This window comes from Neurospora tetrasperma (assembly GCF_000213175.1).
Source record: "Neurospora tetrasperma FGSC 2508 unplaced genomic scaffold NEUTE1scaffold_81, whole genome shotgun sequence".
In the NCBI taxonomy this organism is placed as follows: domain Eukaryota; kingdom Fungi; phylum Ascomycota; class Sordariomycetes; order Sordariales; family Sordariaceae; genus Neurospora; species Neurospora tetrasperma.
Genome location: NW_009799179.1, coordinates 9223421 through 9250568, shown reverse-complemented (window position 1 = coordinate 9250568; position 27148 = coordinate 9223421). Strand labels below are relative to the sequence as shown.

The 27148-nt window shown below is 52.6% G+C and overlaps 6 protein-coding genes across 6 annotated transcripts; 2 read left to right on the top strand and 4 right to left on the bottom strand.

Moving 5' to 3' along the window:
• Window positions 1–1362: 1362 nt before the first annotated feature.
• NEUTE1DRAFT_133998 (uncharacterized protein) lies at window positions 1363–3484 on the bottom strand (the record flags this gene model as incomplete). Its single annotated transcript, XM_009858957.1, has 2 exons — window positions 1363–3094; window positions 3181–3484. The coding sequence occupies 2 exons, from the start codon at window positions 3374–3376 to the stop codon at window positions 1500–1502; spliced, it is 1791 nt and encodes a 596-aa protein (XP_009857259.1).
• Window positions 3485–6018: 2534 nt separating this feature from the next.
• NEUTE1DRAFT_150930 (uncharacterized protein) lies at window positions 6019–10169 on the top strand (the record flags this gene model as incomplete). The annotated part of the gene is made up of 2 exons (XM_009858956.1): window positions 6019–9409; window positions 9479–10169. 2 exons carry the CDS (start codon window positions 6019–6021, stop codon window positions 9991–9993), a joined length of 3906 nt encoding a protein of 1301 aa, XP_009857258.1.
• A 1222-nt stretch (window positions 10170–11391) lies between these two features.
• On the bottom strand, window positions 11392–14070 carry NEUTE1DRAFT_133996 (uncharacterized protein; the record flags this gene model as incomplete). Its single annotated transcript, XM_009858955.1, has 1 exon — window positions 11392–14070. The coding sequence occupies one exon, from the start codon at window positions 14068–14070 to the stop codon at window positions 11833–11835; it is 2238 nt and encodes a 745-aa protein (XP_009857257.1).
• A 1158-nt stretch (window positions 14071–15228) lies between these two features.
• On the bottom strand, window positions 15229–16728 carry NEUTE1DRAFT_133995 (histone deacetylase phd1; the record flags this gene model as incomplete). Its single annotated transcript, XM_009858954.1, has 1 exon — window positions 15229–16728. The coding sequence occupies one exon, from the start codon at window positions 16726–16728 to the stop codon at window positions 15229–15231; it is 1500 nt and encodes a 499-aa protein (XP_009857256.1).
• Window positions 16729–18703: 1975 nt separating this feature from the next.
• NEUTE1DRAFT_93201 (uncharacterized protein) lies at window positions 18704–20788 on the top strand (the record flags this gene model as incomplete). The annotated part of the gene is made up of 3 exons (XM_009858953.1): window positions 18704–19640; window positions 19698–20087; window positions 20301–20788. 3 exons carry the CDS (start codon window positions 18704–18706, stop codon window positions 20687–20689), a joined length of 1716 nt encoding a protein of 571 aa, XP_009857255.1.
• A 27-nt stretch (window positions 20789–20815) lies between these two features.
• On the bottom strand, window positions 20816–23597 carry NEUTE1DRAFT_119280 (UTP-glucose-1-phosphate uridylyltransferase; the record flags this gene model as incomplete). The annotated part of the gene is made up of 4 exons (XM_009858952.1): window positions 20816–22434; window positions 22503–22675; window positions 22749–22981; window positions 23522–23597. The coding sequence occupies 3 exons, from the start codon at window positions 22848–22850 to the stop codon at window positions 21144–21146; spliced, it is 1566 nt and encodes a 521-aa protein (XP_009857254.1).
• Between the last annotated feature and the right edge of the window lie 3551 nt (window positions 23598–27148).

The window sequence follows — 27148 nt, the reverse complement described above, 5'->3', positions numbered from 1 at the left end:
ACTAGTGAATCACACACAAATGACATGAAGTAGAGTAAATAACTCACTCTTCCTCTCGGACCGTTTTCAATTACTAACGCCTAGGCTGGCTCAACAAAAAAGAGAGACAAGTAGAAAACTGACTCAAAGTTTGTCAGACTGAAAGTGTCCTTCCCTTCCTTTTCTCCTTTTCTCTTTTTCTCTTTTCCTCTTCTTCTCTTTTTTCTTTTTCTTTCCCTCTTTATCTCTTTCTCTCCTTCTTTTCTTTTTTCTTCTCCCATGCTAGTACGAACCAACAACTTGGAAACATAGTATATAACTAAAGATGACAATATAGGCTTCCGTAGCTGCTTACTATCTAGATGCTAAGCTATCGAGATGCTACTACTACTCACAACCGTGATGCTGCTGCTGCTGCTGCTGTTGGGATCACTAGTAGTAATCGATGTTACATCGAGTCAGTCTTTTATCCATCTATCCAATCTTCATTTTCATCGTTTTAACCCCCTTTTTGCTTTGCTAGATTCTAGGAGCACAACACTTTGAGCAAACAGTTGAGCAACAGTTTGGTAACTCTTTGGCAACTCTTTGGTAACAGTGCAGCAACACTTTAGAAACAGTGCAGCAACACTTTAGAAACAGTTCAGAAACACTAATTGAGAACAGTTGAGGAACAGTTGAGGAACAGTTGAGCAACAGTTTAGAAACAGTTTAGTAATAGTTCAGCAACAGTTTGGTAACTCTGGTAATTGTGTAGCAACACTTTACCAACACTTCGGCAATACTTCATCACTTTGATACTTCGACAACACTTCATCAATGCTATACAAACCCTTCAGAAACACCTCTGACTTTAGCAACACTATAATAATACTTCAGTCATACTTCAACAACACTTTGGCAACCCTCCAGAAACCCTTCAGCAACACTTGAACACCGACCAATCAAGTAAACACCCCTCCCCCTAACTATTAAGTTTTCGATTATCATTCTTTGCTTGAAAGATGAGCTGATAAAAAAAAAAGAGGTATATTATAGAAACAAATGCCTTGAATGCTATGTAGCTACCAAATGCACAGAGAAAGGGAAAAAGACAAAAGAAAAGAAATGAAAAAGAGCATAAACTCCGTTTTCCCAAAGCGCCCGGCTGACTGGCTAGCTGTGTATCTAATATCATGCAAAAGAAACCATGTAAGCCGTAACACAACACATATCCGGGCATGCATATTTCCGTTCCCATACCTTAAGTTTCCTCCCTTCGAATCCACCTTTTTTCTTGCGGGCCGTTGTTCGTTCGTCATAAACATACCATGTGCAGTTAGAAAACTGCTTTCATTTCGTCGTCCATCCTTCTTTTCTTGGTTTTTTTTTTTTTTTTTTTTTCCAGCCCTTGTCAAATTGACTTGATTGAAGTCTTCATTCTTCCATTCATTGAGAGACGCCATCTTCTCTGCATTTTTTTTTCCCTTCCTGTTTCTCCCTTTTGGGTATAGGACGAGAGCAGTCCAGTTCAGTCCAGTTCAGTTCGCACTCCACTCCCTCGTACTCGTCGTACCCGTCCCATTCCCCCCATAAGCAAACGCCCCTCTCGCCTCCTCCTCCAACAACTTCCTCTTGATCCCCCTCGACTGCACCCCGACAAACATGACCATCACCACACCAATCAACAGTCCCGCGGCCATCAGCCCGACATTGACGGGGACCGGATCCCCGTTAAAAGTCTCATGCAAGAGGTAATCCAGACCGGACTGACTGAAATTAAACAGACCAGCAAGACAAATAATGGTCCCGTACACTTTGCCAAAGGTCCTAAACCCAAAGACTTTGGCGCTGTAGTCGGATACGGCGGTGTAGTAGAAGGGACGGTACAGGACAAAGAGGCAGACGTTGGCGTAAGCGGCGAGCAGCGAGTGGGGGATGATTCCCAAGATGCCGATAGTGGTGGCGGTTGCGACGAGGGTTACCAACACGGTCAGGGTGGAGGTGCGGTCGAGGATGGCGCCGATGAAGGGGATGGATAAGATGCCGCCGAGAGGGAGGGCGAGGTCGAAAAAGTCGTTTACGCGCTCGGCGAGGGCAGGGGAAGAGAGGAGGTAGGTGTATTGCACGCGGATGGTGGCGACGAAGTAGTTGATGCGGGTCATTTGGATGACTTTGTGTAACTCGATTAGTAGGGAAATCAGATGAGATGAGGGGGGAGGAAACAAAAACGTACCGGTGAACAAGCAAATAAGAAGAAACCAAGGTGACTTGATCTGCTCCCAGGCGGTATAAGCATGCATGACACCCCACACGCCCGAAATCTCATTTTTGCGCTCTTCCTTCCTGGCCTGCTTGTCCGCCTTGGTGGTTCCGAGCAACTCCTGGATACCTGAGACCACCTCAGCGCGATGCTGTCTCTCCTCTTCGTGAAGCAAGGCAGTCTCCTCGTCGATCTGGTCGTCGTAGGGTTCCATGTCGGCGGGGATGGGCTCCTCAATTTCCTCCACTAGTTCACCGACGGTCTTGTAGGATTGTGCCGGCATCAGGACGAGTTGAACGACGGCGATGGCGGCGGGGACGACCAGGTAGGCGAGGAAGAAACTCTGGTGGCCAAAGGTTTCGTTGGTCTGTTCGTAGATGATGCGGTATACTAGAAACAGAGCGCTGGAAGCGTCGAAGGCGCCCGTCAAGAGGGCGAGAATCAGGCCAGAGTTCTTGGGGAAAGCGTTGGATAGCTGGAAGGACGAGATATAGGTGAAGGGTCCACCGAGGGCCAGGAAGAGGTATCCGATGAGCAGGCCGTCAAAGGGTAGTTGGTTCTCGAAGGACATGCATAGGGCACCGATGGCGAGGCACAAGGCTCCCAGCAGGCCGCAGACACGGGGACCATATCGATCGAGGATGGCGCCAATGGGAAGGGCAGCAACGTTGGTGGCGACGGCGGCCGCGGTGAACATGAAGTTTAGGTGGATCTCAACGCATGTGTCCTCGCCGATGGCGTCCTCGTCGTTGGGGTCGACGCGGCAGACGTCTCGGTAGGCACCCTCTCGTTTTAGGACGGGCTTGATGGCGGCATAGCCAAAAACGATTCCGGCGGCAAAGAGGCAGTATATGACGGCGACTACGACTTGGACTATATGGAGGAGAAGAAGAGACATATATTTGGTCAGTATAGTATCACATGGTTGAATACACTGTTGGGGGTTGAAAATGACGTACGTGTTCTCTTCCACCTGGGGACTTCAAAGGCACCTACGGCCTGGATCTGTTCCAAAGCTGGAGGATCCCATGATGACGGGAGAGGGTTGAAGCTGATTTTGCGAGCTCGAGTCGAGGCATCCGAGCTTCGCCTGGATCGGTTCTCTATGAGGAGGGGAGCAAAGGTCTCCAACGAGGAGACACGGTTTAGAGACATGACGAAGACGGTAGAAGGGAACAGAGGAAGAGAGACGGTGGAGCTGGAGGGCTCGAGGGTCTCACGGTTCCCTTGTACACGGCCACGATGAAGTAGGAGAGGAAGAGGACGAGTGATGAAAAGACGAGGGTAACCCAGAACTTGAGGAGGGGAAGATGATGTTTTTGAAAACTTAAAGGCCGGCACCGGCCTAGCTCGGCGTTGATCGCGGCCGAATAGGACAAGAAGTGACGTCGTTGAGGTTGCAGGATGTCCGCGGGTGGGAGATAGGCCAGACAGAAAAGGAAGCTATTTCCTACCTACCTTATCTTGAGAAATATAGAGAGAGGTCAAGATGTAGGAGATATCGATGGAATTGAAGCAGAGCAAAACTGGAAGCGAAACAGGAAACTAGATCATGTTCAACAGGGTGGCTGTGGTTGAGAGAATCAAGATCCTTTGACACATAAGTACACGCATACCTACAATGGAACTCGACCTTGCCGTCTTGTTCGGTCACTTGACGTCTCCTCAGCTCTCACTCACCACCTACCAACCAGCCTCTCTTCTCACGAACCAAACAAAAGACTGTAAGTGAAAGTCAATTGACAAATCCCTTTTCGTGGAGGACAGGAATCTGGGGTTTGTACATGTGTACTGCCTGATCGTTGGTATTTTGAATAAGCAGTGTAAATGTCTGTTCGGGAGAAATTGAAGTCATGCAGCATAATGCCCTGGACATGTTGTTGGACGTACGTCAGGTGATTGCTCGAATCCAGTGTAGCGTCCAACAACCCCGCTGGGAAATCCAGGCCGTGGCCATGCCTACCGTCTGGGCATGTCATTCGAGCCACCATTGCACATGCACCGCAACTCACCACTGCAGGAACTCTGGTCTGCTGCGTATGTGTTCATCCAAGAAGAAGAAACCTGTTTGCTTGGATTCGAAAACATATTCTCGTCGACCAGTGTATGTGAAGGATTTGGCAGCTCAAGAATGGGCAACTTTAAGAGTCGAGAACGGCCGGGTTGAATTTTGATAAATAGAGGTATCACGATCCCGAATTCGGTGTTTTGGTGTTCTTTGTGCTTTGTGCTTGTGAAGCCTGGACTTGGACTTGGCCAGACACTGCAGACGGGGAACGGGAACGAAGCTGCGGCTGCAGGAATGGCGCAAGCAAAATGGAAACTGGGTGGAACCAGAGTGGGACTTCCCGGCCGGCCCCGCTCCCCGTTGGCTGAGCCGAGTTCATGTTTTGGAACACAGCAGGTGAAAAAAGGAACTGAAGGTGATGAGACGGCATCGATGGATTGTCTCAAATATTGCAAGTTGACAAGTTGACTGCTTGAAGGGTACATCAGAAATCATCTTCACCAGATGCCAGATGAAAATTGACAAGTAATTTGAGGAGCATCTTGGGGCTTCAGCTCAAGTCGGTGGAAGCAACTGTAGCACTCATCACAGTCGTCACATGCACCGGCATCCAATGTGAACCTAACCCAGTACAAACATCATGTACATACAACTTGTTCTCTTTCAGAAACAATGAAACGCCAAATTATCTCTTGTTGGAACGGAGAAGAGAGTGAAGAGAGTACCTACACTATAACAACTCCCCTGCCCCTGGCCCATTGTTTAGGCGCTATGACCAGGACAGCCCGGGGTGCCCCGCCATCTAATCAGTGATCAAAAAACAAACTGCGGGGGGACTTCTTCATCCACAGCTCATCTCCCCCAGGATACCACAAGACGCGTGTTGTTCTTCTATCAACTCAAAGACAGATGGGTCTCACGAGATTGCATCATGGGTTCACCAGCAAATGGTCGGAGTCCTCTGACGCCTGTGACAGAAACCTCTTTGACGAGGCCTGAGCATGAACAGCCCGAGAGGATCCTGACAGGGTGAGCTTGGTGGGCGCTTGCAACCGTTCTCGTCCAATCAAGCCCCCATCTCCAGACTCATAAGCGCTGCCATGGGAGGCCATCCGAGGCCAATCACAGCTTGTCTTGTTGCCCCAATGGGATGCCCAACTCCCTCGTCAAGCACTTTATACACGACAAGCGAGCCCGACTGCCGCCCACGCCGCCCTCAACCAACTGGGTTGAAGCCTGACTTTCCCTCAGTCTAGGTGACCCTTTGCCCCTGGTCTGTTTCTCCATCAAGCAAAGGGAAGTGCCTGGCGCCGCCCATGTGCCAGTCACCTAGTGTAGTGTGGCCTGCACATATGGCCGCATATTGATCACCTTGTTCCCGGTCTGGCCCTTCTTTTTTTTTCTGATACACGACGCTTTTGTTTCAAAAAGTCCATCTTCAAGTCACTTTTTTGTCTTGGTTTGGCTTGCTTCAGTTGGAAAAGCGACTCGGTTGTGACAGGTTGAGCGCAAGAGGTTGTCGTTGTTACTGTGTTGATCTTCTTCTTCGGTCTCAGTTTTCTTTTTCCGATCATCACCATCTTCAACACCAAGGAGGGGTAATCACGAACCCCTTCGAGAACTCCAAACGCATATCCGGAAATAATCCACGCTCGATCAAGAGTGACAAGAGACCGTTTGTCTACCCGAATCCTTCGACACACTCCGAAACAACGCCAGTCCGTTGTTGCGCATAGCCGCTCTCCCAAAAATAACCACCACTCCTTGCCAGATATATCCATCCGTCAACATGTCTCGATCCCGCGGTGTTCCTGATGAGGAACTCTTCATCAGCAGGCCTCGCCCTTCGGATGAGGATTGCGATAGTCCCACCGTTGAACCTCTGAGAATCTTCAAGCCCATGAGCCCGAAACCGCCCGGTGCCGCCGACAAGGCATCTGAGAACCGCTACAAGTACCCCGCCCCGCCAACATCGTCGGCCGCGTCAGCCTCAGCTTCCAAGCCGTCCGTCGCCCCTTTACCCGGCCTCCCGGGCCTGCCTCCGCTGCCATCCTTCCCTCTCCCGCCCGGAGCTTCGAGTTCGGCCGCCCCTCTCCCGTACCCGGACGACGACCTCTCTCGACCTACACAGGCCTCCAAGCCAGCCCGAGCCCCATACCCCGTCGATGACGTGCGCAGGCCTTCTCCCGCCTCCAGCACTGGGCGCATCTATAGCCCCCCTCCGGTCTCCTCGAGCCCCCAGCTACACAACGATACCACTCCACGGTTGAACATAAGTCCCATTGAGAAGAAGCCAGGGTTGGCCGACAGACGCGGAGCTGTCCCCAAGCCTCTACAGAGTCCCGATAGTCCCAATGGGGATGACCTGTTTGCGAAGCCCTTGGGTCGGCCTCCCCAGCAGCCAGCCCCGCAGCCTGTTCATCCTGCGCAGAGAATCTCCAATGCCTATCAGCAAAAGCCTTACTACCCTCCTCCCGGAGGTGGCAACGTTCGCATGAACTCGGAGCCCAGCATTGCCCGTATCTCTTCAACGGCTTCCACTTCGACCACGCGGGCCAGCCGTGGGTCGCCTCCTCCTCCCGAGACGCCCATTGTTGAGCCGGGTGTGGTTCCAGGAGGCGGAATCGAGGCTCGCTATGCCGCTGCTGGCATTTCGGGGACCGCAACCCTCACGAGTCTCCAGGCACAAACTGCGCAAAGTGCGGCGGCCCAGTCGCGTCTGGCGCAATATGGTGGACAGAGACCTCCATCTCAACCACAACAGCATAGCCAGCATCCCGCGCTCGCTCAGTCCCAGCAGCAGCAAACGCAAGCCCAGGCGCAACCACCTCGGCCTTGGACTCCGACCGAGACTCCGGACCAGCAACCGTTCGGGCCCCCTACCGTCTACCAAGGCGATGCCGTCGCTCAGAATCCTCAGCCAGCGAGGCCCCAGCCCCAACAGCAGAATAGCTTCAACCTTCCCAAGAACCCCGAGCCTGTGAGCAATGCGCCGGCTGGATCTAGCCTCCAAGTGAGCGTTCTGGAGCAGGACTTCCAACGCATGCAGGCTTCTACTCCTCCGCCGGCCTATAGCAGTGTCACTCCGAATGCTTCTTCGAACTACCCAGCCGAGAAACAACGGCCGGCCCAGACACATCCGGCCACTGCCACCACCACCAACAACAACAGCAGCAACAACAACAGCAACTACAATAACGCCACTCCGAATCCAACATCTCGTCCAGCAACAACTGCATCTGGCACTAGTAGCCGGCCAGTTAATACTGCCTCTCCGGCTCCGGCTTCATCCATCCACAAGCCCAAGCCCGTTGCCGTGGCTGCTTCTCAAACTCCAGCACAACAGCATCCCGGACACCCGGCCTTCGCCAATGAGCCCCAGCACCCGGCTCAGGTTGCCCACAATGTCGGACATCCGGCCCTGCAACACACGCCGTCTCTCATGGCTTCCACCCAGGCACCGCCGCCGTTGCCGGAGGGCTGGATTGCCCATCTTGATCAAAACTCGGGTCAATATTATTACATCCACTTGGCCACACAAGCCACGCAGTGGGAGTTCCCCAAGGGCCCCAACCCCATCAACCACGAGGCGGCGCCCTTGTCTCCCACGGCGTCAACCTACGGCAACCCTCTTGCCTCGCCTCTTCTCGGGGGCAAGACCGGCTTGGCTTCTCCCATGTTCCACCCCCAGACCCCCGGCTATGCCGAGAGCATCATGACCGTCGCCTCCGCCGCACCCTCCGGCTTCACTGGCCCACCCCCCAGCGCCGGCGTAGACATGTACAAAATCATGCCCACCAACGGCGTCTACTTTGGCCCCTACCTGCGCTACGTCAACATGGACTTGGAGAATGGCGTCTGGCACGGTAGCATCCTGATCGTGACGGACGCGCCCCAACCGCCCACCATCCACATCCACCTCAGCGTCGACCTCTCCCCGAACCCGCGCCAGCTGATCCCGCATAACATATGGACGCACCAGCGCTGGGTGTTTTACAAGTACGACATGGACTTGCAAATGTCCGAGCACGGCACCGAGCGCTGGACCTACGCCGTCACCTCGCACTTGGGGTGCACGCGTTACGAGTTCATCGTTGCAGGGCGGTATGAGACCGGGTGGCGGATGATTGCGCATTCGGGTAATGACTTTGCTCCGTCGACGAACCAGAACGAGCGCGCAAAGCTGGGCGGCGTGGGATTCATGTGGAAGGATATCCTGCAGAAGAACGTCGAGTGCGGCGGCTTTCATGTCCAGCTGGGTCTGGGCGACCAGATTTATGGTGATCGGCTCTGGCGCGAGGTACCTATCCTCAAGCAATGGCTTGCTATCGCCGGGAGAGAGAACCGCAAAAATGTCCCCTGGACGGCAAGACACGAAGAGGATGTCACGCATGCTTACTTCCACTACTACACGAGCCACTTTGATCAGCCGTTTATGCGCGAGGCGTTTGCGCAGATTCCGCATGTCTTGCAGATCGATGATCACGATATCTTTGATGGGTTTGGTTCCTACCCGGAGTACATGCAGTCATCGGCGATTTTCAAGAATATCGGGCGGATTGCGATTGATATGTACCTCCTATTCCAGCACCACACCACCGTCGAAATGCTGCGCAATGTCAGCTCGGATATGGACCTCTTCACCATCACCGGCGCCGGCTGGCATTTCGTCAAATACCTCGGTCCTGCCGTCGTGGTGGTAGGACCTGACTGCCGCTCTGAACGCACGCAGACGCGCGTGATGGCTGGTCCCACGTACCAAGGTCTATTCCCCAAGGTGGCCATGTTACCGCCTAGCGTGCAGCATTGTATCTGGATGTTATCTGTGCCCGTGGTCTACCCACGGTTGGAAACCGTCGAGACGCTGGCGAATACGTTTGCGACGGGCAAGAAGGCGGTTAACACGACATATAACTTGCTGGGTAAAGTGACGAGCTCGGTGGCCGGTGTGGTGGGAGGAAAGGAGGTTGTGGCGCATGGATTCAAGGAAGTAAAGAGGGCGGTGGGCAAGAGCGGACTGATGGGTAATGTGCTGAATCAGTTTGGCGAGATCGACATCGCGGAGGAGCTGAAAGACTTGTGGACGCATGAGAGCAAGGATCTGGAGAGGACGTATTTGATTCGAACGCTACAGGGGATTGCGCAGCAGAAGGGGATCAGGATGACGTTTTTGTCTGGTGGTATGTATTCTTTTCTATTTCCCTCCCCCTCCCATGTCATGCACTTGATAACTAACATGAATGAAACAGACGTCAACTCCGCCGGCGCCGGCCTCCTTCACGACCCCTCACACCCCTCCGACCACAAAACCATGTACCAACTCATCACTTCCCCCATCGTCGCCGCCCCGTGCTCTTCTTATCTACTCAAGGCCCTCCACTCCGGCTCCAACTCCAACAAACTACTCTACGTGCCTCTAAACGGGCACAAATCCACCCACGAAGTCTCCGACACCAAGGAAGACATGATGGAGATCTTCCATACCGATGCGAGCGGCGCAGCAAGGGAGTACAAGAAACTCATGGCGCGGAGGAATTACGTTGCGATTGTGGCTTATGACCCGGATGCGGGGGTCAATATGGGGATGGGCATGGGGGGACAACAAACTGGGTATGCGGCGAGTGTGCATAGTGGAGGGTCTAACGGCAGTGGACTGAATAAACTCAGTCTGGCGGTGGATTTTGTGGTGCAGGGCGATGGGGCGTTTACGGCCACGACCAAGTATGGGCCAGTGATTGTGCCGCATTTGGAGTATGGGCATTAGTTTTTGTCTTGGGGGTGGGTATCTGAGTTTAGGGATTAGGTGAGGGGGGTGAGGATGTTGGACGGGTAGGAGGATGGATGGATGTTGCTGTTGCTGTTTGATATCTTGGATATAGCGAGGAGGAAGCGTCGTGATAGGCTATTTTTTTTTTTCTTCTGTTCTATTTTGTTCTATTTTATCCAATTATAAGACGATCTGTCGGCATGTTTTGTTTTGAGATACTCAACTTCTTTTATACTTACCTACCTATATACCACATTTTCTTATTCTTATTCCACCGCCTCATACTAGTTAGTGTCTGTTTGTATTGTTTGTTGTCTTCGAGATATGTTACAGTGCGATGCAGCTTGTGTCTGAAGTTCGTCAGGGGGACATTGACGGAAGGTCACTTCGTTTCTTGCCTACCTACCAAAGTACCTACTGTAGAGGTAGGTATATTGTTTCCGTTCCATCCATAAATCTGTTCTTATTATAGGTGAAATTTGGCCTACCTACCTACCTACCTACCTACCTACCTACCTACCTACCTAGGTAGCTATCTACTAAAGCAATCAAAAGCATCTACCAAGACCTAATAGACCAGAAATAAATAAAAAACGCACAAGATAAAATTGGAAAGAAATATAGTAGAGTTTGAAAATGTTATATTGGAATGGAGCGGTAATGCATTTTAGCCACCGAGCTAAAACCTAGCCTACAAAAGGGAGGACGATGTCCGCTTGCTAACAAACATCGGAATGTATTACTATGTAGGCTAGGACAACAATGTCGCAGCATTTGCCCTGTGACATCTATTACGCTTTCTATCCCTACGCAAGGTAGGTATTTATAAAGTTTCACTGCTCGCGAGATATTATACGTACTACCTAGGTAGTCTACCTAGGTAGGTAGTAGATAAAGTTCTACAACACCTTTTTTGTGTGAGCCATAAAGTTTATATACTTGGGTACCTAGTTTGACAGTCTTTCTCGCGGTATTAAGTAAGTACACCTAGTAAATGTTTCTGGGCACCTAGGGGGGGGGGGGTTTCCACTTAACGGAAGCCCGGCGGGCGCTCTTCAAGGCTTGCTTGCTTGCTTATAATAACATGACTTTGTACTACTAATTTTCATTTTGTAGGACTTACCTAGGTACTTATAATTCTATTCTAGAGGTTCTTGTATTAGGTGCCTGATTTCTAGTAGGTGATGATGGTGGTGATAGTGGTGGTGGTGGTGTTGTTGACACTTCAGTTCTTTCCTGGGTAATTCAGGAGAGGAAGTGGCGGAAGGGAAACTGAAGTTGTTTTCCTTTTTACCATCACCCACACGTGTTAGTCTTTTTCTTCGCCAAATTACGCTTCACGTCGTGGTTATTCCATGTAGAAAGAGAGTTTATTTGTGCTTTTCTTGGATGACATAGGTAGGTAGTCCAGGCTGACCATTTATTCAACTGTCCTTACTACTTAACCTAACCTAACCTGACAATACGATCCCAACGAAACCTACACGATCAGACTCATAACCGCTGGTCAAGAATCAACTCTGTTTACGCTTCCCAAGTTCGTTGCAAACAAATACTATATAAATCCCCAAACAACAAAAAAAAAAACCAATCCCAATTCCCTTCTTATCACGTCCGGTCCAGCTTATTATTATCCTCCTTAGCCACTGGTCGGTAAAACCGTACAGTCGGGCGTTCTTCTTCTTCTCCTTGCTGCGTCCATTGCGTCTCTCGAGTCTGGGGCTTGTCTCCATCTGGCCAAGTAACGTTCCAATCCCTGTCCAGAAAGTAAGAAGGAAACGACTCACTCCTCCACGGTCGACGAGCCTCCTCCTCCTTGGAAACCTGAGGCAAGTGCTACTTTCGCTCCGGTTGTTGTTGTTGTTGCTGTTGCTTTTGTTGTTGAGGAGGAGGGGGGAGGGTCAGGTCGTTCATGAGCTGCAAGACGAGCGCCTTGAACCTGGCGACGACTTGCTGCTTCGAGTGCTCAGACAAGTTGGCAGTGCTGTTGTTATCATCTGAGAGCGCAGAGTGCATCCAGAAGAAACCGGTGCGGACCAAGAGACGGGCGTGGATCTCTAGTTGTTCCGCGGTGAGTTCGACCAAGTTGGGTACAATATTTAGCACGGGCGGCGGCGGGAATACGCGTGGCTCTGCTGGCATTTGCTCTTGCGACGGCATCTGCCCTTGTGGCATCGATTCTTGGTGAGACATCGGATTCTGTGGTGGCATCGGCCAGGAATTCTGGTGTAGGATACGATTCGGGTGAGGCATCGAATTTTGGTGAGGCATCGGATTCTGGTGTGGCATCGGAGTCTGTGGTGGCATCGGAGTCTGTGGTGGCATCGGCGAGGGATTCTGGTATGGGATGAGGTTCTGGTGTGGGATGGGATTCTGTTCTGGGATGGATTTCTGGTGTGCCATGGGATTTTGTGGTGGCATAGGGTTCTGGTATGGCATCTGTCCCTGCAATGGCATCTGCATCTGCCAAGGAACCTGTGTCTGCTGCGACATCTGCCACTGCCAAGGAACCTGTGTCTGTTGCGGCATCTGGCTTGGTATCTTTCTCTGCCACCACATGTGTCCTTCCCACGGAATCTGTCCCTGCTGTGGTATCGGTTCCAGTCCCAGCGGAGGTGGATTTTGCTGCCCTAGCATCGGTCCCGGGCCCGGCATCTGTCGTTGCGACGGCATCGGTCCCTGAGATGGCATTGGATTTTTGTCAGCCTCTTCCTTCACCTCGTCTTTTTGTTCAACGTCGTCCTCGTTCACCTCCTCGACTACGATTACCTCGTCCAGCTTCTTCCGCTCCCTCGCCTCCTGTACATGCTGTTCCCTCACTTTCTGGGCCTCCTTCCCCCTCACCACTTTCTCTTCCCTTTCCTTTGCCGCCTTTTCTCTGGCTTCCTCTTCCCTGGCTTCTTTTTCTCTCGCCGCTTTTTCCTTCGTAGCTTTCTCTTCCTTTTCTCTTGCCGCTTTTTCTCTTGCCGCTTTTTCCCTGGCTTCTTTTTCTCTGGCTTCTTTCTCTCTGGCTGCTTTTTCCCTGGCTGCTTTTTCTCTGGCTGCTTTTTCTCTGGCTTCCTTTTCTCTGGCTTCTTTTTCTCTGGCTTCTTTTTCTCTGGCTTCTTTTTCTCTGGCTTCTTTCTCTTTCGCTGCCTTTTCCCTGGCTTCCTTTTCCCTGGCTTCCTTTTCCCTCGCCGCTTTCTGAGCATCCTCTTCCCTCTTCTTTTGCTCCTCCCTCTCTCTCGCCTCTCTCTCCTCTTTTTCCCTCGCTTGTTGCTCCTTTCTCTCCTTCGCCTCTTGCTTCTTTTTCTCCCATGCTTCCCGCTCTGCCTTCTCCTTCGCCGCCTGCTCTGCCTTTTGCTTCCTTTCCTTCCTCCTCTTTCTCTTGGCGTTATTGTTCTTGCTCCTCTTTGACGGCGGCGATTGTTCTTCGGCGGCCGTGTTATACTCGTCGCTGTTTTCCTCTGAATCTATCTCGTCCTTATCCTTTTCATCCACGTTCGCCTGTCCGTCTTCATCCTTCTCGTCGGTGTCGTCTTGCTCATCCTTTTTGTTGTCATCGTCCTGTTCATCCTTCTTGTCATCTTGTCCATCCTCAAGATTTCTAATCTGCTCAACGTCTAGATACTCCTGCGCATTCCCGTCGGTCGTCTTCTTCTTCTTCTTTTTGGGCTTCCTTTTAGACCTCCTCTTCTTTTTGCTCTTCTCTCCGTCCTCCTCCTCGTCTTCATTCTTCACCTCCTGCGCCATCACATCTACCCCCCTCATTCGTAAATATGCCGTCGTAGCTTTGTATTCTCTTTTCAATACCATTATGGAATTTTCCAGATCCACCTGTCCCTGTAAAAAATCCTCTGCTTTCTTGGGATCCACCTCCATCACATGAACATTCCCCTCAATCACCTTCGCTGGTAAACTACCACCGAGTCTTTCAACCCATTCTGTGAACTGCTGGTCTTCGGTACGCTGCTCAACTGCCCCTTTATCGTTTTCCTTCTTCCACTCCTGCACCGCCACATCTACCCCCGTCTGTCGTAAAGCTGCCACCACAGCCCTGTAGTTCCTTTGCAAAGCCTCCAAATCAGTTTGCATTTTCACCTGTCCATGAAACCAATCCTATAGTAACTGGGCGTGCACCCGGATGGGATACTGCATTGATGAACTATTATCGAGGTTCAAAAGTGCCGCACGTTGACGCATATACTGCCGGAAGTGCTGCTGTCTCCCTACCCACTCATTCACTTCCTCATCCTCTTCTTCCACAGCTTCCGGGGTCTTTTCCAAATCCACAGTACTCTCGGCTCTTCCACGTGGGCTCTCAGGTGCCGCACTCTGCGCAGCTTTCCCAGCTTCCTGAGTCCTTTTCTGTGCTTTCTGCAAATTCTGCTGGAGGCTCTCTGCATAGGCTGCCAACTGTTTCCAATCGTCTAAAGCTGTCTGCACCTGCATGGACTCCTCTGCTGTCATGGGGCCAATATATTCCGAAATGCGACCGGTTCTCAAAACCATCCGAATGCGTTTCACCTCGGCGTGAGTTCCGGCCAGGTCTTCCTGGGTCAGCTGCCCTTGCTCCCTTTGTTTGCGCAATTCGCCGAGGATAAGGGTCAGTGCACGGTCGGGGTCTTTCTCAAAATCCAGGGGGTTTACTTGATCCCAGAACCTGGGAGGCGGTGCCGTGTCTGGTGTCGGGCGCGCTGTCCCTCCTTTCCGCAGATCTTGTAGCTCTTTTGCGTGTTGTTTGGCCTTTGCTAAGACTGCAAAGTTATTCCACCACTCTAAGAGTTTCTGCGCGGATTGAGATTCTTCTGGAGTCATCGGGCCGCTCGCTTCCGAAATCCGACCAGTTTTCAGAACAGTGCGAATGCGATTTAACCGAGTGCATTCATCGACAAATTGTTTTCCGGTTATCAACCCTCCGTTTCTCCTTTCACATACTTCTTCGAGGGCAGCGAATATTGCTCGGTCGGGATTTTGTTCAAAATCTTGGGCGTCCACCTTTTGCCACCACGGGACAGGCCGATGCGGGGGTGCTGTCGACGAGGCTGCTGTCGACGAGGGTGCTGTGAGGCCTTGGGCGAAACCGGGAGGAGGCCGTAGCGGTGGTGTCGAGGATGCTGCTGATGCTGGAGCGTTATTCGGATTGGGGGAGGCCGTTGTGGTTTCTTGATATGGTGGGGGATCATCAGGAACATCATTGGGAGCTTCAGAGTCGGGATCAAAGTCGGAACGTCCGCCGCCGCGTAAATTGCACTAAAACTCGCCACTGATACCCAAACCTTCCTCCCTGTCCCGTCTGAGCCCTTCATCCCGCTCCTCGCTTTCCTCTTTGAGGCGGTCCTCGACATCGTCCCGGATGCCGCCCAAGTCTGGCGGGATCACCTGCTGCTGCACGCTGGGGGCGGCGTTGACGAAGCGCAACTGCTCGTGCACGTGCTGAATGATTTCCTGTAGGCGCTTCTGCGAGTTCCGATTCGCACGCGGTTCACCCAGGATCTGCTCTAGCGAGGGGAAGAGCTCCTCCTGGACAAAGTGCTTCCGCCAGGGAGTGTGCTCGGGAATAATCTTGTTGATCTTTTCGTCAACGTCGATGGCCACTGATGTCTCGTAGGCCCATGCGCGGGCGACATTGCGAGGAGTGTAGCCACCGCCGCCGAACATGATCATGGGAATGCCAAAAGTTTTGCAAAACTTTGCGCAGGCACCGTGACCCTGGACTTGCAGGTTAAACCTACCCAGGCGGTCGCCGGCGAGCGAGTCGGCACCACACTGAAGGGCGATGACCGAAGGACGGAACTTTTCGTTGATCTTGCCAATGACGGACTGGAAGAGATGGCCATACTGCTCGTCTGTAATGCCGTCGTTGAGGGGCACATTGATGGCGTGGTGAGCACCCGGATTGTGCTCGGACTTGGGACCGTTGTCGTCAAGACCGCCGGTGCCAGGGAAGAAGACCTCGGGGGCGAACTTGTGGAAGGAACAGGTCAAGACACGGTCTGTGCTGTGGAAGGCCTCCTCGACGCCGTCGCCGTGATGGACGTCAATGTCGATATACAGCACGCGTGGATAGCAGCGCAGAAGCTGGAGGATGGCAATGACAATGTCGTTGATGTAGCAGAAGCCCGAGGCCTCGGACTTTTTGGCGTGGTGAAGGCCGCCGCCCCAGGCAATGGCAATGTCGGACTGCTTGTTGCAGATTTTGCGGGCGGCGTCCAGGGAGCTGCCGGCCGACATGGAACAGTAGTCGTAGAGGCCGTGGAAGAGGGGACAGTCGGAGCCGCCGAGGTTGAACTTGACTTCCTTGTCGGGGTTGTCGATGTCGCGGGGCATCTCCTCGGGCGGGGCCATGTGCAGGTAGTCGAGATAGTCGCTGGTGTGGAACGAGTTGAGCTCTTCGTACGTGGCTATCCGGGTGTTGTAGTTGTCCATGGCAAAGTTCATGCCGTAGGCGGTGACGAGGCTCTTGGTGAGGGTCAGGCGGAAGGGCTTCATGGGATGGGTCAGGCCGAAGTGGTGAGGCTCCATGTCGGGGTTGAAGTGGTACGAGACCGTGTATCCCTTGGGGCGGGTGATGTTGTATTCGTGCGCCATGCGCTTCATGTGGGCGTAGTAGTCTGCGTTTTCCCGGTCGGTGGCCTTGTCCATGGGGATCGGGGGCTTGTAGACGTCGACGATGGGCTCATCGACGTCGATGTCGTGAGGCAGGTAGTTTGGTTTTGGCGGCCTCCATTGTAGCGACTGTAAGGTGTCCATGATGTCGCCGTCTTCTATGAATGCCGTGAGAAGCCGTAATGTAAAAGAATGTGTGTGGTGTTTGCCAGGTCTGTGAGTGTGATTGTAAAATACTAGGTCCTGTAGTCTGTAATGAGAGTTGAGGCGAGAGATGATGGGTTGGGGGTGACGCCTGTTGTGCCTCTCTCTCTACCTAACTCTGCAGACCTGTGATGCTACTGAGGTGTGGTGATGTATGTCGATATGTGCGTATGGAAGATGTGATGTGGGAGGGATCGAATGACGCAGAAGCAACCTGTGGAAAGTAACCTTTGGTTTTGGTTTGTAACGCTGTTGGGTGTTTTGAATGTTCCTTCCTTTGAGAGCGTGTCGAGGTCAATCAATCAATGCCGCGGTTGTGGCCTGTCTGTCCGGCCGGTGTCGTGGATCTCGAATTCCATCTTGACAAGAAGACTGAACGGAGTCGTGGTTCGTGGACCCCTGGTACGTACCCCTCCCCGTCCCTCGATAGAAACTACACTACTAACCCCGGCCTGATCAGTCCAGTGTGACTGTGTGAGAGGGGAGTCTTTGGAATCCGAGTCCCGAGCTGTCAGCAAGTGTCAGTGCTTCTTCTGGCGTTTTTTTTTTGTGCATTTGTCGCACCTGCTTTGCGTGGCGATCTTGCGCCTGCAAAATGGGCTAACCAGACATCGTTAGCTCATCATGGGTTGCGTTTTGTGGGTGACGGAATTGCAGTCATGATTGGTTGTCACAACTACGAACTGAGGGTACGTACCTTGTTCTTTTTCCACTGCAGTGGGTGTGATCCCTCCAGGTCCGCAAGGCCGCCAACCGCCAGGAACTGTGAACTGTGAACCTCATGAGTGCAGTGCCCTGCCTCTGCCTACCTATGTACATCCAACAGGTTTGACGCGGCTACAGTACTTACCTTACCTTACCTCTACCTACCACCGGTAACAAAGAAACAGGGCAGTCCACACACGCATTCAGGTCATTCATTCATTCATTCATTCCCATTCCAGCCTTGCCTTGCTAGGTGGTTACCTACTTACCCAAGTTGTGTGCCAACGCCAAAACTCAACTCCTTCAGTCCTTCCATTATTCTCCCTTTCTCCTCTTACATCTTGGAGTCATTCAACTACCTGCTACTCTGTTGCTTTTTGTCTTTTTGCTTTTCCATTTCCCTCGCCACATATATCTACACCCACTCCTCGTCTCCCCACCCACTGCCCGGCATAGGACGCGACGGGAACGACGGGACAAGGAACTGAAGCACAACCCGTTTCCCCCACTACACCAACCACCAACTGAAGCATCAGCAACTATCCATTTCACCCATCCATCCTTAACAGACAAACAAACATAGCAAAGGCCAAGACTTGTGAAATTGGACCTCGCGCTCTACACATCCAATATCTCCGCTGGATGGAAGCTGCCAGAGCAGCCGTCGTTACCCAGCAGCCAGGTTGACAGGGGGGGTTACTTCATCGGTAGCGCGCCCACTTCCTGTCTCCATACAGGTATCAATACCGATACGTACACTACACTACACTACACTGCCGTCGCAAGGTAAGCCCGCTCGGATTTTTTTTTTTTTTCTTTGGTCTCACGAATCATCAATCGCCTCTTCACTTGTCATTCTTTTTCACTCCATCTCATGTTAACCATATGTTGTCTACCATTACATACTTGCTTGGCCACAATACAACTGCGTTGTTCCATCTCTGCTATGTGTTTCTTTAGTCGTCGCCCTCTTCTTCTTCTTCTTCTTCCACATTAGTCCTGTGCTCCTCGGCGCCTTTTTGTCCTAGACACGCTTTAATAGCCTTTACCTACTTACCTTCTTCGTGCCCACTTCGCGCCTGGATCGCGGGGTATCCAACACCTATTGCCACCTATCCATCCCACTCACTTATGACACGCGCATCCTTCTTGACTTCTTCCACGAACCCAGAGCGTGCCTCGTCGGGGCGCCGAGTTAACAGCAGTCATCATGCCTAGAGACGACCTCTCCATCGACTTTGTCAGGAAGATGCCCCCTGCCGCAGAGCTCGACCCGGCATTGATCCTCGACGAATGGATACACAACACCCAGAACCTCCCCGAGGAGATTCGCTTCATGCAAGACGAGATTGCCGAGAAGGACCGCCAATATGACAAGCTGGTTAAGGAAATTGAAAAGAACGACGAGCGCATCCAGAAATTCATCAAGGCCAACGGCAGCTTCCAGCCGAACCCCAAGGAAGAAGAATACAGAGCCACCATCATCAAGAACTTTGACCTAGCCGAGCAGCTGTCCAAGGAAAAGCTCGAACTTACACGAAAACTACAGCATATCTTCGACAAGCACGTCCGCGCCCTCGACAAGCAGATCAAGTCTCTCTACGACCGCGGCGAGCCCGGTTTCACCGACCCCGACGAACTACCCTCCCTCGTCCGCGACAGCGCCGCCAACATCACCAGCACCCCGACCCTTCTCCGGCCCGTCAACGGGAACCACCCCATATCCTCGGCGCTGAACGGCCTCGCTAACGGCACCGGCTCCAACGCCGCCCGATCGAACCAGATCCGCAACGTCCAAGCCTCGCACCATCACTCGGCCTCAGCACCCGCCACGCCCGCCGCGACCATAATACTGAACCAGCGCGCCCGCGAAAGCTCTGCCGGGCCCGGAGGCGCCGTGCGCAAGGGCGCCGTCCGCAGCAACAGTGGTCTGAGCCTCCAAACCAGTGGCATAGGCCGACACTCTTCGCTCGGTCCAGGCACGCCCAAATCCTCCACAACCTCTGGCGGCGTCCAACGCGCCGGCAGCGCTGGCCCCCGCGGCATAGGCAAAGGATCTACAAGCAGCACCAGCCGCAAGTCCGTACCCTCCGGTAGTTCGGCCGCCTCCCGTAAGAAGGGCAGCAGCGTGCCCACTGCCGGTAGCGGTAGTGGCTCAGCCGGTGGTGTTTCCGCCAGCGGCGTCTCTGGCTCCGGCGCTGGAGGTGGCTCCTCCCACAAATCCAATCTTTCCCGCGTGCTCAAGCGCGCTGGCACCGGTACCAGTGGCAGCGGAGCGAAGAACAGTCCCAACACGACCTCCCGCGCAAACTCTACGGGAGACAGCGACCTCTCAGACGCAGACTCCAACCTTTCTGGCTCCGAATCCGACCACCGTCGTATCGGCACAGGCCGCAACACCCCCATTGGCGGTGGCTCCCACTCCCGCTCCGCCTCCCACCACCACACCAACTCTTCCTTCTCGCACAAAGGAGGAGCAGACGACCTCAACCACCCTCACCACCCAAGCCACGGCCACCGCCCATCCTCCTCCCTCGCCTCCAACGGCGGCGGCGGCGGCACTGGTGGAGGCAGCGGTGGTCCCTTCCAATCCCGTAACCCCGGCGGCCCCTTAGCCAACCCCTCCCACCCCCAAAGTATTTCATCAAGCCACAACCGCTCCCGCTCCTCAACAACGCACCATCAACTCCAAGAAATGCACCGCTCCCCCTCCCTCTCCTCAAACCGCCGCCGGAACAACCCCGGTCTCACAGACGACGACGACGAGGACGTGGACGACGACGACATGGATCTCGATGTCGATCAAGAAGATGGCATGGACCTGGACGACGAAGAAGCCGGGGACGACCGCAAGTACTGCCTCTGTCAAAACGTTAGTTTCGGCGATATGGTGGCGTGCGACAATGACGAGTGTCCGTATGAGTGGTTCCACTGGAGCTGTGTAGGGCTAAAGTCGGAGCCCAACGGGACTTGGTATTGTCCTGTTTGTGCCAAGAATATGGAGAGGGACAATACTAGCAACAGCAACAGCAACAATAACAACATGAACAACAATAACAGCAATAACAGCAGTAGCAATAGCCAGGGGAGGAGCGATAACAAGAAGAGTGGGAGTGGTGGTAGTGGTGGTGGGGGGAATAGTAGTAGCCAGGGAGGTGGTGGGAATAATGGTAGTCAAGGAGGGGGAGGGCAGTGAAGTGAGTGCAAAGATAAAGGGTAGATTGTTGGGTGTGGTATGAGTATGAAGTTATCATCTGAATAGGATGGGAAAGGAATAAATCATCACATTTGCACATTCAGGAAAAACGAAAAACAGAGAGTGTGTGTGTGCAATAATAGCATTGTGTATTTGTACCTATCGCCAAAATCACTGCTAGCCTCCATTCCCATCATGCCATCACCCATCTCCATCATGCTTCTTCTTCTTCGTCCTCTTCTTCCTCTTCTTGCCTTTTTCTAAACCATCGTCCTTTACATGGACAGACGACGATTTTATTACAAAAGAGTAATTTGAATTCCCATTCATATCCATTGGTATATTAATCATATGTACGTGCAGCAAAAAAGACATGATGACGTCCCACAAAAATAGGCCATACAGCGACAAGGCACGTGCTAATAATTAAACGACAAGAACCCCAAAAAACCGTTTAGTGCTCAAGGAGGCGCAAGCTACCCTGGACAACAACGTTTTCGAGGATGGATCCGGGAGGAATGTCAATGGTCTGGCCCTCAGTGGCCACGATAATGACGGTACCCTTGAGGGTGACGCCACGGCCGAGGTTGACGGCACCGGTAATGGTGAGGTGGTCAAGCTCAATGATCTTGGGGATGCTGGGGATGCGCTTCTGGAAGTCCGACACCTTCTTGAAGTCGTTACCGAGCTTGATGAGGGGAGCGTCACCGAAGCGGGCCGAGCTCATTTGGAGCTGGCCGTGCTTGACGGTGTAGAGATCCGACTTGACGAGCATCAGGTCGGAGCAGGTCTTGACGGGCAAGAAGCGGCGACGGGGTACGTTGACACCGTGAGCGCCCTTGAAGTGCTTGATGGCGGCACCGACGGCGGTCTCGAGCTGGACAATGCTGATGTCGGACTCGCCCTTCTTGTCGCCGGGGATGGTCTTCTCGTTGGGAATGATCTCGAGCTCGAGCTCGTTGTTCTCAACGACACGCTTGACGGCCTGGACGTTCATCCAGATGTTGTTGGTGTTGAAGTACTTGAACTTCTTGATGGACTTGAACTCGTTGACGTGCTCCTTGGGGACCTGGGCGATCTCGAGGAGACGGACGGAGCCCTCGTAGTCGATAATGGTACCACCCTTGACGTCGGCCTTGGTCTTGTTGGTAAGCTCCATAATGTACTCGGCATCGGTCTCCACCATGTGCTGGAGGATGCGGAGGTCAACGACGGCACCGAGGTTGTCGGCGTTGGACAGGAAGATGATCTCGATACCACGCTCAATAAGCTTGTCGAGGATACCCGAGTTGTAGAGAGACTCGAAAACGTCACCGTGGCCGGGAGGGTACCAGTCATGGAGAGGAGAGTCAAAGGACTTGGGGACGGGGAGGAGGGAGTCCTTGTAGATTCTGGGGTAGCGGGACTGGTTGAAGGTGAGGATGTCGACATTGTGGCCCTCGTACTTCTTGATGATGGCAGCAGTGTCGTCATCCGTGTTGAACGAGTTCATGAGGAGGATGGGCACGTTGGAGCCATAGGTGCGGTTGAGGTGCTCAACCTGGCGGACGGACATGTCGAGGAAGGACATGCCATCACGGACCTCGATGACGGACTTGGGGCCGACGCAGCCCATGGAGGTACCGAGACCACCGTTGAGCTTGAGAACGGCAAGCTTGTTGAGGAAGTCGACCGAGTTGTTGTTAGCGAGGCTCTCGTAGTCGACGATCTGGTGAGGGGCAGGAGGGGCAATCTTGTCCCAGTTGCTGTGAACAATTAGTTAGCTGTCTGCGAGAAGAGCGCGTCTGGCAACATGACATGTCAAGATACGTACACCTCGTTGCCCTTGGCCTTGTCGTTCAGGTAGCGGCGGAAGAGCGAGAAGAAGTTGTCCATCTCGGTCTCGAAGAGCTTCTTCTGGTCGGGGTCCTTGACCGTCTCGGCAAGCTTTGTGAGGGCATTGCGCATCTGGGCAGCGGCAATGCTTGTGGAGGTGTTCTCGAAAGCCTGGTGGCGTGTTAGTTCCTCCTGGACTGTCATCTTGTTGGATAGATGGCAGAGTGAAAGAATCAATACGGACCATGTGGGATCTAGTCTTGCCATGGTGTCTCTTGGCAAACTCCTCGTCGCCGTTGGAAGGCATGAGGCGGTCGGGGAGGGCGCTCCTGATTGCTTGGGCCATTGTGTCGAATTGTGTGGTGACAAAGTCGGGAATTACGTTGGAAAAGAAGGAGGTCGAAATGGTGACGGGCGTCTTGGAGGATTAGGTAGGTAGGTATAAATAGGTAATGGGAGGGAAGCCGCTTTCTATGTCTTTGAGGTGTTAGCCTAAGTAGACGCCCTTGACGTAATATATGGAAACCAAACGACTAATGCAACAGGAGTAGGGATCCGATTCGGCTGGGCCTCTGGCTCGAAACTGGACGGACGGGAAGCTGGCAGCAGGCTGGATAGGTAACAAGATGGACCCGCCAGTCTTTCTCTACTAGCGTCTCTGCAAATGACAGCTCAATCGTCGTCTGTGGACACGTTGAGGATCGGCCCAGGCAGTTGCAGAAAGGGTTTCGCCAGTCAGAGCAGCCAGAGGAGTGGAGGGAGAACGACTCGAACGGTGAGCTTTGTGTCGTTCGTTCGCTCCCTCCCCTGCCCTGCCTGCCTGTCTGCCAGCCAACGCCAGGAGGTGTGTGAGGTGGTGTCTGGTGTCGGTAAGGTAGGGAAGGTGAGGGGTGGAAAAAAGGAGGAGGGGTAGTAGCCAATGCCTGCAAGTGCAGTCTCAAGCTGCTTCCCTTGCTGCCCCTGCCCTCATCCGTCTTGGATCCAAGGTACGTAAGTAAGGTAAGGTAAGTAACTTACAGCTTAAACTTCCACACTATTGCTCACGCGGTGAGACTGGTAGTTGGGACAGGAGAGGATGGAGAGAGAGAGAGAGAGAGAGAGAGAGAGGAATGAAGAATAGAGCAAAACAACAATCAGAGAACTCGAGGGTGGGCATGGGGATCTCGATGCTTTTATCTTGTTCATGGAACAAGTGGAAGCCATGGCCCATAGAAAGTCGGGACCCAGCTCCCGTCTCGTAATAGCTCGTACCGGGTGGAAATTGTTAGGGAGCCATGTACACGAGCTACTTACTACCTGAGCAAGGCACAAGGTACCCCCCGTGGGCCCCCCCCCTCTCCGATCGGGCCCAGGCTCATCTTCAACCGACCCCAAACCGTGTGGCGTCATTGGACTGCCTGCTTGAAGATGCTGTGTCTACCTTGAGAGAACTGAACCCTTTGGACTGCAGTGTAACTCGAATTTGTTTTTGGTCTGCTTATTATTTCACGATTGGGCATTCATGACATCTCAGACACTCTCGGAATCTTTCTTTTCCTTCCAGACGCGGGGGGACTTGGGTTTAGTGTAGGTAGTAGAGGTAGTTATAGTGAGCAGCTGAGAGCCTGAGAGCAAGGCACAAATGGAACACCCAGGTACCTTATTAACCCCGCCTCCACTTTCATGCCAACATCGCCGTCAGAATGGAACCTGCCAGCCTGCCCAAGCAGCCGAACCCAATCCGCAAAATGGGGTCCTCTTTGACAAGATACATACTACTGCCTTGATGAGCCTCTCATATTTTTAACTCTGAGGCTCTTTGGCCAGGTCATTATTCCATGTCCCGTAGAAATAAGATGGGTGTTGGGGGGGATGGGAGGTGGAAGGGCAGGATTGCCAAGTGTCCAAGTCAGGGGTAACGAAGGCAAAGCTGCACCTATGCATCCAAAGCTGTTGCTTCAAAAACGGCCAGCATTCAAAGAACATTGTCGAAACTCGGTGGATCACTGGTCAGCCGCTTGGCTTAACTTCGTGCCCAACCTGCGACTTTGCCTGGTGTTTCCCCCTTTTCGACCTTCGAACCAGAACCTAAACTCTTACTAACTCAGTAGCAAGCAATAGGGGCATCCACCCATCCCACCTCCCTGCCTGAAAGCTCCAGGACGAGGTGTTGACCGTTGACCGGAAAAAAAGGTACCTCGATAACTATCTGGCGTGGGTTAAACTGGGGACGGCTCAGCTCCATCTCCCACATGCCCCGGTTCGTGGAGTATCATTTTAGGGGGTAAGGAAAAGCTCCCCAACTTCTTCAACCCCCAACATCGTAGTGTAGGCCCTCCCCGATGCGTTTCCTGACTTTGTTGGCTATAGCTTCCTTCTTTGGAGGGGCTGTTAATGTTCTTCTCAGCCCCAGCGGGAGCTAAAAACAGGATGGTGGGACCAGCGAGAGATCACGATAGATCCACCGTGAGCTCTCTGGTGGACATGGCCGGGAAATTTGACAGCAGGACGGGAAACCACCACGGCGGGAGAGGTCTTGCAAGGACTCGGAGCGAGGCGCTTCAATATTCTTTTGCTTTTGCTGATATCAACACATCACAGCATGGCAGGAAAAAAGTGTGAAACGCCACCGGCAGTAGTCCAACTACACCTGGGCCTATGCTGTGCTCCGGGAGATAGGCGGTTTGTGTACATGGTAGCAGGTGGTTGGCCGTTCTGACTTTGGTGACGGATCATGATGCAGAAGAAATGCCCCTTGCACGAAACGGGCAATTACGGGTTGACCTTGTGTAAGCGAGACATCAGAATGTTGTCAGTCCAAACCTCAAGAGGAAACATTCTTGACAGCAACACCGGGTCTTCTTCCCATGGCTGAGTGCCGTGGATGGGATCGTGAGGTGGTGGTGCTTCTCCTGAGATTCCGATTTTCCGTTCGGCCAGATTGCCCCACCCGGTCTTCTTTTTCTGGACATGGCAAGATGAATACGATTGCACCTCACCGCAACCACCACCCACCGCAACAACTAGACCACCACCACCACCACCACCACCACCACGAGAGGCCATCACCGCCGCATACAACAGGGTATCAGGCCTAGACGCTGTCGATACGACTGTCTCCGCCAAGAACAGGTCAGCCCCCCAGCAGATCGTAGCTACAGCGCTCGTTAGCCTCCAGATTCCCACGTGGAAAGGGGAGCTGCGCTGTTTTGCTGCTCTGTATGTACCTTACACCGAGTCCCCCAAATGTCGGAGCGAGAAGACGACGGCGGCGAGGACGGTTGAAGAACTACCTAGTGTACATCGTCGCTTTGCCGACCTCGCTCTTCCTCATTCTCACCCTCACCGACACGGACCATTCGTTCATTGGGCAATTTGGGGTAATCATGGGAGTGTGTGGATTTCTTCATGATTTCCGACCCGCCGCTCATTCAAAGGGAAATGGAAAGCAGCGGAACCAATAACACCCCTGTCTTGACCACCACCCCCCTTCCGACAACCTATTATGGACTTCCCTGGTACACTACACTACATACATACTTACAATCTGAACATTCAGCCCCTTCTCCCCATCATACTTCGGTACAACTCGGCTTGTCGGTGATAGCTTCACTCTTCCGTCCAGTCTTTCTACACTATGCAAACAAGCAAACGCCCATCACAAACCAATGTGTGCCTGATGAAGATCATGATCACCTTGTTGTCTCAGGTCACATCAGTCTTGGACCACTGAGCATCGTTCCTCTTGGCACATGGTTTTGTTTCATTTACCCCTGATTTTTATTGTTATCCTTATCCCGAGTGGGAAATTCTACCCTTCTATTTTGAGAATTGGGCGGGAGCGATAGTTGTCCTCTGGGAACCCATCAACCTGATCGATATCTCTTGCTTCGAGCCAAAGAGCATGATTTATTCAAAAGTACAAGTGTTGATTTTGGAAAAGAAAAGGGATATAAAAAGGTTACGCAACACAGCCACTGTCAGATGGAGAGGCTTCCATATAAGTATCATGTCAGCAGGCGGATAATAATACAGAATGGAGAAGCCTGTAAGCAATCCTCAATCCTCAGGATTTGCTTTCCAGATGCCGCCGCTCAAGTGACAAGGCGCCTAGAGCTATCTATCTATCTCAAGTGCAAACATACCTACCTACGAACGGGTCACATCGATAGGTACCCAGCTGAAGCTGAAGCACCTACCTGTTATCCAACATGAGGCTGCACGAGGCTTGCGCAACACAAAGCAGTTCCAGAAAGTCCATGTGTGATACCGGCAATATCTGCAAACATGGTCTTACGTTTTTTGTCAGTTTTGCTTTTATCTCGAATTTACAGGCCCCAAGATCCGGTCACTGAATTCACGGGAACTTCATCACAATTATTATCTAGCATCAGCCTTGTGAGACCATCGCAGTCCAACCGCCCGCGGTTCCCAGAACCAATAAAGAGACAGTATATGGGTGTACTTTCGGGGATATCTGCCAGAAGGGGCTGTGTCTATCTGCCAAATCAAGCAATGACCACGGATACGATGACCCAACGGGGAACCTAGACGTCTTCAGCAGGGGCAGGTCAACAGGATCTAACTCCTACAGGGCTGAGGTGGCTTGGGGGTCAAGTAATTATGTATTGCTTGTGTCGGTTTTTTTTTTTTGGGGGGTGGGGG